The sequence below is a fragment of the Colias croceus genome, chromosome 6 (assembly GCF_905220415.1).
Source record: "Colias croceus chromosome 6, ilColCroc2.1".
Classification (NCBI taxonomy): Eukaryota; Metazoa; Arthropoda; class Insecta; order Lepidoptera; family Pieridae; genus Colias; species Colias croceus.
The window spans coordinates 1,131,416-1,149,384 of NC_059542.1; the positions used below are offsets into that span (position 1 = coordinate 1,131,416).

General features: G+C 32.8%; 1 protein-coding gene across 2 annotated transcripts in view; it reads left to right on the plus strand.

Moving 5' to 3' along the window:
* Positions 1 to 416: 416 nt before the first annotated feature.
* The window catches only part of LOC123692438 (netrin receptor UNC5B-like), a 67,424-nt gene continuing 49,871 nt past the window's right edge, over positions 417 to 17,969 (plus strand). For both annotated transcript variants that reach the window (XM_045637183.1, XM_045637184.1), the window contains exons 1-2: positions 417 to 582; positions 12,380 to 12,465. In XM_045637183.1, the coding sequence (XP_045493139.1) occupies positions 12,405 to 12,465 (61 nt within the window). In that variant the 5' untranslated portion in view covers positions 417 to 582; positions 12,380 to 12,404. The remainder of the gene's footprint in view (positions 583 to 12,379; positions 12,466 to 17,969) is intronic.

The window sequence follows — 17,969 nt, forward strand, 5'->3', positions numbered from 1 at the left end:
ATTTTCAAAATTGTAACGGTTCTTTAGTTCGAACTTTAAATAGATTTTAAGGACTGACTTTTTATTATGGCTCTAGGGAACTCGAACATCTCCGCGTTGACATCACTCGTGTCCTCAAACCTTCCCAATCAATCGCATTTTTTTGTTTCCAACCTCATATTGGGCTATTTATAAAAATGTCACCCGCAACCTCCGTATCGCTTTTTCTAACACGTCGTTTCCACTAAGCCCTTGACATGCATTAACACTTAGTGCACTTTTTCTATCCAATCTCCAGATGTGAGTGTGTCATTAAAATCTTCTATAGCACCAAAAAGATCAAAAGTTATCTTCTCTGTTGGAGTTCCCTCTCCTCACCCCGCCCCTTCGTTCCTGTTCGGCGTCCCTGTGTTTAGTTAAGTACGCGACTCCGCGGAATGTAGACGCTTCGATGGGCGAACCGAGTTTGTGCCGCGTAAAGTAAAACTATTTTCTGTTTTCATTCTGTGCGATTTGCATATCGAAGTGAAACTCGATTCGTTACTGAAGTGATGTGAACATAATTAAACGTGATTAGTGATTTCTGGATTTCAGTTTCAAAGTGTAAGTTTTGTTTTGGCCGTTATCTTTGCGATGTTTTGTAATTGCCGCGATTGAAATGTTACCGCGACGGCAGTTAACATCTCGTTAAGTTTTTATAAGCTCTTTTATTGACTTTTTGTTGTGTGTAATGCATGGAATAAATTAAGATTACTCAACATTGGTTGAAACAAAATTGTTAATCACTGATGAAGCACAGAATAATTAATAGTAGCTAACGCTAGATGAAGTAAATATGTAATACATCTAGTGTATTTGTAATGTGTCTTTAAAAAAACCTTATGTACTAGTAAACATCTATTATTATTAATACTAGATATTATTTAAGTAAGTAAGAATTTATAAACATAGGTATTAGGATGATTCCAATAAGTTTTACCGACGATATCTAGCTCTAGGTTTGGCTGACTCATCCAAGTTCAGGAGCTTTATTTTATTACTGTTATCGTTGGCTTTTTACGAGAGTAAGTACCTACTTACCTATTTTGTATTTTTATCTCCAACAGTTTGACATTTAAAGTCTATAAATTGAGGAAAGAAGAAAGATAAGTTTTATGCATTCGGGAGTTTTAATTCACCAACTTATTTAATTATCTACGAGAATTTAATTATTCAAAGTTTGCATTGTTTAATTAAATAAGATTTTTTATTTAGGTACCCATAATATTTTAGAATTAGATACCTACTTAACGAAAGAAAAAGCAAATTTAAATAGGTAGGTAGGTAGTCAAATGAGAATTGATTCATTTGCATAATTTTCATTAACATTTCTTAAAGGTAGTTGTAGGTCATAAAACTACATAGGTATATAACAACATATAACATATATAACAAACTACATAGGTATATAACAACGAACAGCATAACCTCTAAGTACATAGGTAATTATATCAGGCTTTAGGCGTTAGAATCTGTAGAGCGGGTGTTTATCTATAGATTTCCCTTGAGGTTATCAAGCGTAATCAATTACAATTAGAAGTGATAATTACATCGCAAATAACTTTAATAAATTGTATTTCTTGCACTCCGGGGGGTTTTGCGAATGATAGATGGGTTTATTGTACATAGATTATACCTACCTAACTATCTTGGTTTCTATCGCCGCGTAGTTTTTGAGGTAAAAAATGAGAGAGAGCTCAAGAGCTCAAGAGCCTTCGGATTCATTCATAAGGTTTAACACGGTTTCTGGGTGTAATTTAAATGGATTGATTCATTCATTTTTTTAAAATCAACGATTGTTACACATTATCTTACCTAGGTACCTCATTTTGGTGAAATTTAATAATATCTTGTTTGAAACAACTTAAGTATAGTTACATACCTATACCTATAATAATTCATTGTTTCTAAACATAGTGATTGCTGTGATACAGATTAAAAATGACATAAAAAAAAACTCAAAGGCGCGAGCCGTACGCGTAGTTTTTGTTCGGAGGCATTTTACAAAAACTTGCATAACCACTAGTTATTGCTTTTCATTTCAATCTCAAAGCTCAATAGAATTAACGGAAAACTAAAAATAAACGACACTTAGGCCGAGTTTACGAGCAAACGGTACACCATTGTTATGGGCTCTTCTGATAAAATATAATAAAAAACATTTTAAGATATTGCTGATGGAACTGCCTTTTACTGCCGTTATGTGTTTTTATATTGCCTTTGGATGTTTATTATGTCTTATGTCACGTTGTAGAGGTTTTTAAAGATATTGAACAAAACTCAATGAGGGCCACAGTTTCAGCTTTAAAATTTGAACAACCTCAAACTAGAAGTTAGAACAGAAATAATAAATGCGGAACAAAATTTTAATTTTTAACTGGAAAAGATTTCTTAAAATGTTTTGCAATTTTATTAAAATTTCTAGCAATATTTTTGGACACTCATCACTAAGACTGAATTGTTTATTTGTTTCGAACGTTTGTACAAACAATAGATTTATATACCTAGGTAGGTATGTACCTACAGAGAGTCTTTCGGTAAACTCAAAAATTCTTTAAAAAGCCTACGGATGGAACACGTGAAGTTTTCATTCAGCATATTTTTACCAGTTGTAGGTACCTACATACATTTTAAAGGTTTTCGTTTCGCTTTATTAATTAAATTTAACAAATACAAAGCTGATATTTCTGAACGTTAACAAGGTACCTACCTAGCATAATAATTACTTATAACGCACTAAATTGGTTGTCATACGAAATACGAATATAAAACATCAAAAACTTTCTTCTAACTTTCAAAATAGTCAAGTTTACGAGTATTGTATGGGAGCTTCATCAGATAAATTGTGGTATTATATAAATGGGTTAATGTCATATAGCAGTCGTCACGCGGAGATGGGCGTCGATAGCTAGCTAGTACGTGCCTTGTTATGGAAAGCGGTTTCCGCAATCAAAATGTTATAACTATTTGGTATGTCCACACAGAGCTTAAACATGAAGGTACCTACTTAGGTACCTAAATGTTTTTTTTTACTTTTGATATTCTTAATAGATTCGAATTCTTGCAATGACGAACAGAGTAGAAACTATTGATTAACTACTACCTATTTACCTAAGAATTAAGTAAGGCCAAAAAAGCCCTCGTAGAGATTTTTGTTTATGCGCGTTACCGTAATTTACAAACGCGAGCAACAATATTGTTTATCACAAAAAAGTAGTTTGAAAAGCCTTACAACCTTAGCTATCCGAACAGTGAAAGTTTCAAAATCTAACTAGCCATTTCCTGAACCCGGAACAAACAATTATTTCTTTGTACACAGAGCAAGAATTAACCGAATGTTCGTTCGTGCACTGTGTGGACGTACCATTACATGTAGCTACCGTGGCCCATCGCACATGGTCTATCTTAGAATCAAAATATATGGTGAAATAGTCGCATTTTGTTTGTGACTCATATTTTATCTACCATTTTATGTAAGCTACTTTTTAGAGTTTTTATTGAGAGGTTGATGTTTGGTACTCCGAGTTTCTAAAATATCGTAAATTTGTTATTTTTTTAATACCTCGATGTAGACTGATTTCTAATTAGTTTAGGTAGGTAGGTACCATAGTTATTTTAAATACAGGTTGTAACATGTCTAGACATTAAAAATGGATTCGTGATCGTGATGAGAGTCTACAATAACTTGGTAAATAATAATATTATTGGATTGAATAGCATTTATTTACTAATATATAGATGTTTAAATGTGTGTTTAGGTACGTTCATAAAATATTTAGATCGAATAGCTTTAAGAAAACTGTCTTAACTATGGAAAAAAGAAATGCCTTTTTCGTGGATGTTTATGAAGATCCGAAAACGTAATATTATTAAATTATTTAATCTATTTATACATATAATAAATCTGTAGAAGGGTCAATTCTGTACATTGAAAATATTGAAAAAATAAATAGCAGGGGGTGTTACTGGATCGATACCAACCCCAAATATGTGATTAAAAAAAATTTTTTCTGTCTGTCTGTCTGTCTGTCTGTCTGTCTGTCTGTCTGTATGTGAAGACATCACGTGAAAACTACCGGTTCGATTTCGATGAAACTTGGTATAATTATACCTTATTATCCTGGGCGTAAAATAGGATACTTTTTATCCTGGAAAAATACGTAGAAAAAAAATAATCTTAATTTTTCAGTTATCCATAGACGTTGTTCTGTAGAACCGCGAACACACGTTGCGTATTATTATTACTAGCTGTTGCCCGCGACTTCGTCCGCGATTAGGTCGTTTTTCGTCATTCGTCGTTTAAAAAAAATACGTGACACTTTATTTTAAAATTTTCTTAATTAGGTATTGTCTCTTATAAAATTTAACTACATTAAAATTGAACACTCTGATAAGAAAATCTTAAAATCTGAAGAAAACATGAATGTGGTTTAAATTCTACATTACTTAGTATCAAATAATAATCTACTTAAATTAAATGTAGATTAACAGTTTGAGCACACCATTATAGAATATGTACCTAAGTATTAAATTACGTTAGTTTACATAGTAACTTTACTAAAAACACGATGACTATCTTTCGCGCTCGATACCACAAACTAAGCATGTTTGTGGTACGTGGCCCGCGTCACTTGACCCCCCGCGAGTTCCCCTCCGTTGCTATGCGAAAATACATTCGTCGCCCTACTGTAGGAAAAATTGTAATACTGTGGCCTGGGCGTTATAACACGTCCAGGGAGTTCCTGAGTGCCGATATCACCATCTTGAGGAAAAGCTTCTAATGTCGATTTAAAACTGCATACATACGAATTTACCTGTTCTAAAATTGTGAAATGAGTTCAGTTTTAAATTTGAGAAATATTGATTTCTTGTATTCCACTATTCGTTGTAGTCGAATACAAAATATATTTAAACAAACTTAGGTTGGCCTTCAGGCAAAAGGGATCCTATCAAATGGTAAACTTGACCTTGTATCTTAAAAGTAAGCATGAACGGATCTTCTGATAATTATTGAGCACCAAAGGATCATTTGAAACGCACTACTATAAGAGCGAATATTGTCTAATAACAGTTTACATTGCACCACAGAATACATAATAGTAGCTAAACGCTAATTGCACAGTATGTTCCTCTAAAAGTAGTGATTTCAAAGGTTCCGGTGTATCTTCAAACGAAAGCCGACTCGCCTTACTACACTTTAAAGCATTACAAAAAGAACATACTACGTTAATATCGCCTATACAGAAGATGATCTGTAATCAATTGTGAGGTTATAAGCAAACCCACTTTTATATTTGTCAGACCACACCACCGAATTCGTAGATTGTTTACCTCAAGACATTAAGACTATGACGAAATCTGTCTGCAGTAAGACGGGCCTCTCGCTATTCGTACGTTTCCAGAGACTGAATAGTTTCAATTCTTAATCTTTCATTAAACAAACTTATTAATCGTTCTTGTCTCATATAATTGTAATATTCGCGTCCCTACTCTAGTCATTGCTTATGCTCATGTTCATCTTATTATGATGCACCCTATCATTTGTCAAACGGTCTTCATATTGAGTAAGTAAAGTTTTTAATTGTGAAAAAATGTATTATGATTTACACTACATATTAACACTCTTTTAACATTTAACATAAAATATAAGTCTGTGAGTGTGTAAAAATAAATCCAGCTAATTACACATTAAACTTATGTTTATAATTTGGTATACGACATGAAAATATATTAATTGTCAAGAAATAATAATACAGATAAATACTGAACATAAGTATAATAGATATTAAGTAGTATTAGTTAAAATATACTTTGACTACTTTGACTGTAAGTTAAAGTTTATTTTTACTAACAACATGTAAATGAAGAAGAAATAATAATTACCAACGTACTAACCTTTTCTATAATACTTAACACGGCACATTTTTCAAATTATCTTGCTCAACTCTACTAAAAAATTTGAGGGTTTTGTTGGAACTTTAATATGTAAAAACTATGATATATCTAAACTACAATACAACTTGCATGCGGAAATGCTCATTACAATTGTGAATCTAAAGAACATACTGTTTCTAACAACATACTGTTCAATTTTATTGAGCTGATGAATATCTTTTGCCTGGAAGAAATCACCGTCGCCTAACAAATATAATGTGTTTTCTTATAAAACCGTTACATAATTTATTTTATCTACTTAAATAATGAAAATGATATATTTATAAAATATAAAACATATTATGTAAAATGATTAAAAATAAATAAATGAAGCAACTACGATTCAAAGAAAACATCTTTTTCAGTGTGAAAATGCTCTAAGCAATCCTGGATTATGAACTGTATATCATGTACCTACTCTGATCCCAGTACGGTCGGTACGTCGATAGCCATAACGATAAATATTATAATCAGATAACCGCAAAGTCAAAAAAAAAAAAAAAATTTGACTTTGCGGTTATCTGATAACTTAAAACATTACTTGTAAAGTTGTGAGTGCAAAATTTACGTTTCATTTGGCAATAACATTTTTTTCGGTACTAAAACGTAGTAGTTTGATATGTGGTTGGCTGCCCCTCCTCTCCTTCCTGAAAAATATCCTCCAAAATTTCCCGAGATACTTCCAATGATTGAACCATTGGACGTTGGACATTAACTTCAGTCAAAAATTGACGAAGCGGATGATTACTAATTTCCACTTAATCCTCGCTGCTACTGTCTTTATCATCAAATCATCAATTTTCAAGTGGTGTAGTAAAAATATCAGCAGAAATCGTCTTCCAAAGGCGATATAATTTTATTAGCATTAAATCTGTAAATAAAAAAATCAAAAGTTAACTGTAAATCTATAAAAAAAGCTACTTACAAATAAAATTTTATCAAAAACTTCTGTTCCCAATGCACCTCAAAATAATAAAAGAATCATTCATTTCATTTCATTTAACAACTTACCAACAAACAACAACAACTTACCTTTTGTGGGAACGCATGATGGTGAAAATTCACAAAACACGAAGATTGCATTTGATATTTTTGGTTTTATGGCATTCAATTGCTTTATAAATATCACTACATAGTATAAAAAAAGTCGCTTTCTGTGTCCCTATGTCCCTATGTCCCTTTGTATGCTTAAATCTTTAAACTTCGCAACAGATTTTGATGCGGTTTTTTTAATAGATAGACTAATTCAAGAGGAAGGTTTTAGTACATAATTTATTAGGTTTTAGACAAAGCGGACGAAGCCGCGGGCGGTAAGCTAGTAAATTTATAAAACACGAAGATTTTTAAAATTGTAACTAATGAACACAACAATATATTATTATACTCTTTGGAACACAATCATTAGATTAACTGTAGATAATGGTGTCTATTTTTACTTAAAATAATAAACATCTACCCTCACTTTAAAAAATGTAGTTTATTATTTACACGAAATATATCTTATAGGGAACGGAAGATATGGGTTAAAGAGTTAAATAAATAAATAACATAATTAAGTATATTTAAATTATTAATTTTTAACATTGTGTTCAGTAGTGTTAACATGTAAATTGATTTGATTTTTACGAAATCTCATAGATGGCGCTGTTACAAAATTAACATTATACAACTTACATTCTTTAAGCTATGTTTCTCTTCCCAAGTTACTTAAGTGGCATAATTTTTTATAGTGTCAATCTAGATATTGTCAAACAACATTTATATATGCGTCATTTGATTATTAATTTCCAATAGTTAACGTGTAAATTGATTTGATTTTTATAACATTTAATAGATGGCGCTGTTTCTAATTTGTCTTTATACTACTAAATTCATTAAACTGTTTCTCTGCCCAAATTACGTAAATGACATAGTTTTTATTTTGTAAAGCTAGATAATAGCATGGCTTACTCGAAACCAACATTTAAACATGAGTCTTTAGATTGTACGCTGTCGTAATACACGGAATACGTAAGAAAAATAAAGGTTCACAGCTCCTCCCCCGTAGGTGATAGCTTAATAATATGTAGCCTATAGCCTCACCCGTCCTGTTAGTAATATTCATGCAAAATTTGAAGTAAATCTATGCAGTACTTTTCGAGATTAGCTCGGACAAACATACAGACAAACAGACAAACAGACAAACAGACAAACAGACAAAAATTCTAAAAACTATGTTTTTGGCTTCTATATCGATTATAGATCACGGCCCAGGTATTCTTTTAAAAAAATATTCAATGTACAGTTTTGACTTTCCTACGATTTTATTATATGTATAGATTATAGGCCTAGCCGTATTTGGGTCCAATAGATATTTATAAGATGTCATTGTCAGAGTTACTCAAAATGGAGAAATAAACCATCCACGCGAAGACCGACATCCGCGCGGACGGAGTCGCGGGCGGAAGCTAGTAACCAATAAAAATCTGCAGTTCATAATATAAAATCTATTGAAACAATTCGATACAGCACAACAAAAAGTGAGAATTATTTGAATGAATGGATTTCACGGAACTATGACTCACAAAATAGACCTATGAAAAATATTCTCAATTGAAGCGTATTAATTTATCGAATTATCGGATTTTATGCTGAAAATCCAGTAGAATCTGGTGAAATTGATAACCAAAATCATAGCGGATTGTTTAAATTAATTTTTCAAGTAAATAAATATGTTAAAAGCTATTTGAAGAACATTGAATCACTACAACTAAGAATATTAAAACAAATAGTATCTCCTAAGATAAAAACATTATGTAAAAATAGTAATGAAAATCTCTTTCACCATTGTAAAGTTTTGCCGGTAGAATCTTTGTTCCATTACACTATAATAAAAGAACAATTCTTTAACTTTGACCTGCAGAAAAAACTTGATAACGTAATCATTACCCGTCAACAAACCAACCAACGCTTAATCATTCCAAAAATAACTAACATTTACGGTAAAAGAACAACTCGTTATTTAGTTCCTCAATTATTAAATAATCTTGATTTGAACTTTAAAAAAACCATAAATAATAATAATGTTAAATCTAAATTAAAATTGCATTTTGTAAACAACCTGTATAATGTGGCATAATTATTGTATCTAACTTGTCGCGAGCACACGAGCACGCTGTGCATTGAATTTTGTCGTGGATGGATTGCTTTGCATGCCGGACAAATCTTCGTGGTTTTTGGCATGTTCAATTATAATGTATTTTTCTTTTATTGATAAATAAAAAAATAAATAAAAAAATGTACCAACCTAAATAAATTGAGACTCACGTTTGATGATAAATAAATATTTCAAGTAAATAAATATGTACCAACTTAAATAAAATGAGACTCATGATATAATAAAATCAAATTGCCTATTTTGAAGAACTATCGAGAAAACCTGAGATGAGATCGTTCATAGTTATGATTATCACCTCTAAAACAAGGCTCGTCTTACTATTTATTTCAATGTAAAAATAAACAACTTTGTAGAAGCCAGTCAATATCTAAAATGTAATCTCAGTTTTAAAATAATATTAAATAGAGTTACACTTCAAAACGCTGAAATCCTAACTCCCATCAAAATCAAGTTATTAATTACGCTAAGTTACATCCAAGTTGTTCGTAAGAGGCCTTTCATAAACCCCTTTGACAATAACGGTATAACAAGTTGTAAGTTACACCTGTAAACAGTATTCTATGAGTTTCAAGTTAAGCCTTTGTGCATAACATAAGTTTGACAAGTATAATTGCTGGCAAATATTTCGTTCATTGACCTTCAATGTTCGCGAGCTTTTTGGGTCTCTTTAGAATAACAAATATCTTACTACGAGAATGATTAACAATCGGGAATTGATGTAGATTAGGGAATTTAATTTTAACTAACACCTTGAAGAATCCATTTCAAATTTTGATTTAACGAAAAAAGGAAAAGTAGCCCTTGAGATTTTGAAAGATTTACTCACATTTTAATTAAGTGGAGTTACGTTGAGTGTAAATCACACATACTATTACCATATCACAGTCAGTAATCCTATAATAACAATATAAATAAAGCGCTAAAAAATCTTCAACTTTATCACCATCCTACCCAAGCAGCAAAAAACACATCCACACACAAAAACACGATCCTTAGTTTCCAAACACGATTAGGCCTAGTATTCACGATCACTACATCAAAGCCAAGAGGTCGATAAATATGCAAAGCTAAGGAGCGATAAGGCAGCGGAAGTAGGCCTTATCTCAAATAAAACAATGTGCTTCAGGCGTTCAACTACTGGAAAGTTATTACTTTTTATGCACCTCTCTGATAACCTGCTTTGAGCTTTCTTTGCTATAAAATCTTGAGAATTGTTAAGAGAATTATATTGCATACAATATAGAAATAAAGCCATAAATAGTCATAAAATTGCATAGGAAAGTGACGTAATGGTTGGTCTGTGCGATAAAAATTACTGCATGCATTTAAATTAATCAAATTTTCGACTGTAGGTATTTGAAATTTAAAATGCATTTTGTAGATTAACTATCTATGCAGGTAGGTTAAGTGCAAAGGTTATATTTTAATTAATAAAACATACGTTTTCATATTAGCTTGAAAATAATTACGACGCGCCAAAAGATAATTAATATAGTTACAACGACAAAATCCAAGAGATATTTACCCAACTAAACCGCGAAGGAAAGGTAAACTCAACGTTATTAACTGTAAAATCCACAATTTAGCTAACTTTCAAACCATTAGTTAGCTGTGTACATAGATCGGAATTACTGAGCAAATCATGTATCGGTTACTCGCCTTTTAAGGTCTCGGAAATTTGATCAGATAATTTCAACAATAGACGACAATAATTTAAATAAGGAATAAATTTAATAATTTCACCTTCACCTTGTGCTTGTATGGTAGGTTTCATATAATGTACAGGTTGCAGTGTTCTTAGGATAATGGCTGCAATATTTCGACTTATCATGAAATAAATATTTGTACTTATAATAAAAGTTATCACATCATTTTAACAGTAAGTACCGTAACAAAGTATAAAACTCCTTGAATATAACTATATTTTTATCGAAAAACCACCTCTATAGCTAAAATCAATAATGTTTTAGAAAATCTTCAAAAAGCTTTTACACCAAATATCCAAACGCTATCTCATTCATAATTCATCCAAATATTTGTATCAAGATTATCCGGCGAGGTAAAAATGTCGTCACGTTCAAAAGAGCACTAAATCATTTCTAATACATTAATCTCGGCCGGCTTATCTTGCCTTGATAAAGCTATTATGAGCACTTAACAGGTGCTACTGTATCATCGATGTTATCAGATGCCTTGCGAGACCCCACACGAGTATTACATCACCGTATAATATGTGATTAATTAACAATATTCTAGGAACGTGGTAATAAATTTTAATTAAAAGATCGACTAACAGATTATTTTGTAAATGTGGTGTCATACCGAGTTAGCATACATTTTTATTTTGAAGGGAAAATTCGAATAAAAAGTCGAAAAAAACCTGATTTAGAAGTTAGATTGTATCGACTTACAGATTATTTCATAAATGTGGTGTCATACCGAGTTAGCATACATTTTTATTTTGAAGGGAAAATTCGAATAAAAAGTCGAAAAAAAACGGATTTAGAAGTTAGATTGTTTTCACATCCAAATGTCGCTAGAAATTTTAGAAAAAAGCGAAATGTGAAATGTCACTAACAAGTATTTGTAAAGCCAAAAGCTGATGAAATAGTGTTAAAACTCGTCGACGTTCCATTCGGGTTAAAGTAAAATCGAATATCTAAAATTTCATGCCCGCTGAATCCATTAGCTCTCTATTATTTTAAATTCCTATCCCAAACGCATTTTTTGTTCGAGCGCTGTTTGTTTTTTCCAAAAACCCAAAGGGACCAATCTGTTACGGTGTGTTGCCTACGAAACCGCATTGTTACCGATGTCTTAACTAATGAACCAGTTCGACTTCGTGACTATATTTCAAAATCTAAAACGTAGGCTTTAAGACATTTCAATAGATAATTTTATTCACTCTGAAATATATTTTTACATAATGACACCTATGAATGATGAATGGTCAGTTTCGTTGATAAAATAATTTTAATCAAGATTTTTGAAGTGAAACTTCATGAGAGTAAAATTTCTGAGCGCGTCCTGACAATACCGTCACGTCATGAAGTAAGGCGATTTTTTATCATTGAAAGTTTCACTTCTGACAAGTGTGCTCGATAAACACAGTCTTTTTTAGTAACTTCCAAAAGGTAGATAACTCAGAAAAGACATTCCATTGTTACGCGACGAGTTCATTTTAAAATTATAATGAAAAAGCAAACACTCAAGCGACATGTCTTCAAATATTAGTCAGCTTTTAAGTATTCAAACAATGTATTGTTTTAGGTGATGAGAGCGCGAGTGTGAAGCCATGGCGAAGAGAGCGCTGCTCTTGATATGGGTGGTCGCCGTCGTCACTGCAGAACAACATGGTGAGTTACTATGCTACTATATATTTTGATTTATCGAACAGTTTAAGACGGCTGATAAGCGTTACTTATGGAATAAAAAAATGTACCTTTTTTGTAAGAGTTTAAAAGCTCAATACCTAGAATAGGGAATTAACCTTATTTTCGTAATACCTTGAATTTATTATAAATAGAAAACAACGTAAGCTATAGATTTTTGATAATTCGTCTCAACATACCTTGGATAAGTGGTGCTATTACCGACATACAGTTAATGGATCCCGTAGTTCTTGACAAAACATCACTGCAAAACCTACATTAGCTCCAAATTGAGCTGACAAAAGACCGATATCCGAAGAGTACTCTCAGGCCCACTTAAAACTCCTTAAAAGTGTGAGGGTTGATAAAAAATTTAGAGATATCGCCGAAAATTCACTAAGAGTCTTGGCACCTAATCTACAATGAGATAAGAAAAGGTACAAAAAAGTTAACAGTCCGCTTGGATGAGACGAATCTTGTGGATTAAAAAAACTTTTAAACTTGGGGTTTCGCATTCAAAGTCGTCGCATTAGGGGAATGAAAAATTCAGTTATATAATAGATTTTTCTACATTTAACGGATGGGTTAATCAAATTACAGATATTTTTATGGATCAGATAATATTATCAGTGAACAAACCGTCATTACATTTCACGTTTATTATATTCCGTTTGTTAAAATAACTTCTAAATTGCGTATACAATAAATGGAAACAAAAAGTACATCGAGTTCTAAGCATCACTTTGACAAAACAAAAATACTTAAAAAGAAATAATATTTACGAATAACATTTCACTTCTTGCGTACAATAACGGAACCCTAAACCCATCCAAAGATGAAAAAAGTAATAGATTAGAAAGGTACTGGAGTGAAGATCGCAAAAAATGCTTAATCGTGACGGAGCGAGTGCTACTTCCGAACATGACTATCCCATTTAACTTGTCGATAGTAATTTTTATTTTTCCTTCGTGAATTGCAGTCGTGGTTTTAAAAGAAGTCCTTGATTCTAGACATTTAAAACGTATATGGAAAAGCTTTAAGAAAGTAACCCAGATTGAAGAAATCGATAATTGTTTCTTAATCTCTCTCCAATGGAAATGAAATGCAATTTCGTCCGTACAGAGCAATAAACGTACAAAGGACTCATTGAATCGAACTATTCCAAGAACAAATTCTCACTTAAAAGCTATTTGCAGAATAAAGACACAAAACAGTTATAACATCTCAGTTGCAACAGGATAGCGCACTAGAAATTAAAGCAACATTAACTTTGAAACACGAAACCCAAAACATCACAGCTGCTGTGAAAATAGAAAATAATAGAAGTCTGAGGCCATTATAACTCGACTAACAAAGGTATTATCTTGTTTGGGAACCTCTTGACTGGCACTCGACGTCTCTTTAAATATATCGTGTTACAATTCCTAAGGCTATTCACAAAGTTTTTGTAGGTGTGGTCGGTCTTTGTATTTTTTCTGCAACAGGGGTGAGAATTCGGTTCCGAGCTCAAAGGATACTCGAAGGTAATTTTAGATTTGGGTTTGCACCTTGCTGGTACATTGTTAATGGAAGACGGTCGCTTTGTCGGCCGTTATTTTTTATGATCCTGTGTTGTTATGAGTATGGCGACTTCCGTTAGCTTAGTACATGCTTGAACAGTATATCGCTTTTTAATTCAATAACGCATTTTGTTTTTAACTTGATGCTTGGGTTATGTTAATACTTTTACCAAAATGTTTACTGTCTGAGCTTTGTTCCTATTTCACATTTTAAACAAGAAATATCTAAGAATAAGGTATTTCTTATCGTATGATACAAGTCATAAATTTCCGAAAGTCGACTTTACTTTAGCCTTAACTGTATTAAAACACGGAAACAAATCGCAGTTTCGCAAAAATAACCAGTCGGCAACAATTACAAACGCATTACCCAATCCATGAGTCAGACAATACAAACTTTTGATTTACTTTAAAACTCCCATAATGTAACTAGCTGCATTTTATGTTCCCACTTGAGTGCATTTACGAGTAAACTGCAGTTCGGCTGAACGGATGCGAATTCTCCCCTTGAATGTTTTATGATGCTCTTTGAACAGATGTATCAGAATTCAGATTTATTTCGTCCTTATCTGTATTATTGGTGCGATTGAAATGGAGTGCCTTAGCGTGCATCGCTTTGAGATTCCGCTCGGAAGTCTGGACGTAATAACACTGGAATGGTCACTATTGCGAGATTTTATCGCAGTATTGCATACAAGGGATTTGTTGTTTAATAGTTTGATATGTGAGAAGAATGAAAATAAAGAACTACATGTTGTCATGTTTTATTTTGAAGCTTTGGACGATATTTGTATTAACAAATGTCCTATGAGAAATTTGATAGGTACTAGCAGAGGCGGCTCGTGACAAAATTTTATGGGTGTTCACTTGAAATAAAACACTGAAAATACATGGTGTAAATCAGTACAATTTAATTAAAAAATTACTTATAAAGGAAATGCATACGTCTTTCTTTTTGGTGTGCAATAATATCTATAACTTGACACAATCTATTTAACCTTCGTAAAATATGTCTGTTTTCATCGACACGGTCATTGAACTCGCGTATTGACTTTCGGTACGCGGAATCTAATGCTTTACGAATGTCTTGTCGTTCGATAGACGCCAATTGCAGTTCATTCAACAAATGGTACCTACCGAGATTGTGAATGTTTTTTCATCTTGATTGAAAGATGAGCTAAGTCGTCAACGCCCGTTTCAGTCCAAGCACTCTCACCTCCGCCGGCCGCGCCCGCTTCAAATAAAAGACACGGAAAACAAAATATTTTGTTGCTTTCATGTTCATCACAACCACACAACCACGGTGTTTTCACATATTGTTCGGATTTAAACACACGCGTATATGTTTTCGTTTTTGTCGTACATTTTTGCGTAAGGTCAAGTTCAAGCCGTGGCGGTCCCTTAGCTTTCAATTCAAGCCGAATTTGTAACGTTTTAACACACTTTTTAATGAACGCCACATTATAATTGTCCATTTTAACACTCACAAGTAATACTGATAACTACAGGCTATTTCAACAGTCAACACGTATCTTATGATTTTAATTAGACAATTCCCGAATATACATTCGCGCGCGTGCAGTCAAGTTGACTAGAGTGTTTGTTTATATAGACAACGTCGCGCGAAATCGCTGTCTTGTGTACGGGCGCGCGGTAAAAACGAACCGGCAACGTTTGCGGGAGCGGCGCTCCGAATTTTGCTATTTTTTCATAGAAAATCTTCTGTTTCACGCGCAGGACTCTGACAAAACTATCTCTTTCACTCCTATTGGATTTCGTATTAGAAAATGTACTAAATATTTTTTCATTGGAGCGCAATCGTGAGCGCTCCGCTTCGCGCGTTTTATAATACAGTATTATACCTACAGGTGTATGGAATGATGGAATGATGGATATATTCATTGGTATTGCCAGTAGTTTTTTACGATTACGATTGATTTTAAATAGTAATAATTAATATTAATAATGAAATTAAGGAGCATGATTTTATTATAATTATTTATGGGAGTTCACTGCACCAGCGCTCCTTAGGGCGAGCCGCCTCTGGGTACTAGTAACGTAATAGTTGGTATGAATTTTAAGCCCTAAAAAATTCTGATACTCATAGTGGGATTATCATCATATCCTTTAGGCATCCTACAATTAATTGAATACAATTATAATTTTCAATACGGCATAACATACCAAGTCAAAATTCCAAACTACATTTAAAAATAAATCAAAAATAGAGCACGCTAAGCACCCAACAGTTTTATCAAAGCTCAGAATGATCAATTTATATAACGGTATAATGTTACCATCTCCATTCGGGAGTAACGTCCGATATCTTATAGCGTTCGTCTATATTTGGTTCAACATATTACTGACATCTGTAATGCTGAGCGATAAAAAGTGGGTGTTATTTTTAATGACTATTACTCAATCTTAAAGTACTTTCCATTACGCTGATAAGGGAGTGTTTTTAATGTTCAGTCGGCAATATGGATGATTTAATAGCTGGTGCTTAATAGTTTTTGTAATCAATACATTTGCTGCGTTTAGATTTATACTTTATAGTTATAGTGTGTGTTGTCCCAAGGGAAAGCAGTCAGATTAGAGGCGTAAACAAATATTGTTTTAAGTGCTACTGTGTTTATACAATGAATTAAAGTGACACGGTCTGGAGCCTGGAGGCCATTATTCGTCTTTTACTTCTAAGAGTCTCTTTATGTGTGAGAGTCCCTTTACAAAGTGTTTGTATTTTATATCTGTATGAAAAGACATTTCAAGATTTGTCACACGCAGAATTTTATAAGTTAACTACAATAGTAATATTTACTTGCTGTTGTTCAAAATCATTAGTCCTTCTTTTATAATTCTTACAAGTAACTAATGCACTATGACCGGAGGAAAGTCCGTAGTATGGTACTTGAATTTACGAGCACAAAACTACATTTCTCAGTCAATCAAGTACATAGATTTAAAAGCCATTAAGTTTGTTCTGTCACAGTCTAGATAGGGCATTACTCGAGGATCTTTTGTGAGGCCGGCGGCGACGAGTGCATTCGACTTAAGACGGTGATTAAGTACTCTTCATCAATAAGCTCTCAGCTCGTGGACAGAGATCTTATTTTTATTGACTTCTAAAGGAGATGTATTGATTTTCGGTTAGTAGATACGAATACCCTTTCTGATAACAATATGCACACTAATGATAGAGTTTAGGTAACGTTTAAACGAAAGTAAAATAATAATGCAATGCTAAATGATGATGATGGTGATTTAACTCGAATTTACGGATGCATTATGAATGCACCTGACCATGACATAAGCCTGACCTCCCAAATAACCACTACGACGGGAATTGGCCTACTAAATAATGTAAATGTGAAAACATGTGAACGTGGTTGAAATTGACATTTATAAGGCAATCATGTTTAAACTGATGAAAGGAATTTAATAGTATTTGACGCTCATATCGACGATTGAGGAAAATAATAGCAGAAATATGGCAATAAATATGCATGAATATTTTGGGATAACTTCTAGAAGGTTATCTGAACCACTTAAATTGGTCTAAAGCAATGGTAACCTTCCTCCAAGTATGAATTATAAATAAACAACACATTATTCAGCTCCCTTAATTAAATGATTACCGTGACAAGCGGTCTCTTTCATCCCAACGACGATATACAGTATTTTTAGATCTCATTAGTGCTGTAGGAATGCGTCCATTCATCAGTGTGCGCATACTTTAATTCGTGGCGATAAGGCATTTCTCCATTTGTATGAGATTCCTTTTGTACAGAATTTTAAGCGAAAGAAAACACGCTGTCAACAGGTTTGGTGACAGCTGGTTTTGGAAGACGCCAAATGAGTGAATTGTCCCCTAAGTGTATAAATAATTTTAAGTTTCTGCATTTCGAGCTAGGAATGCGTTAAGATAACTTT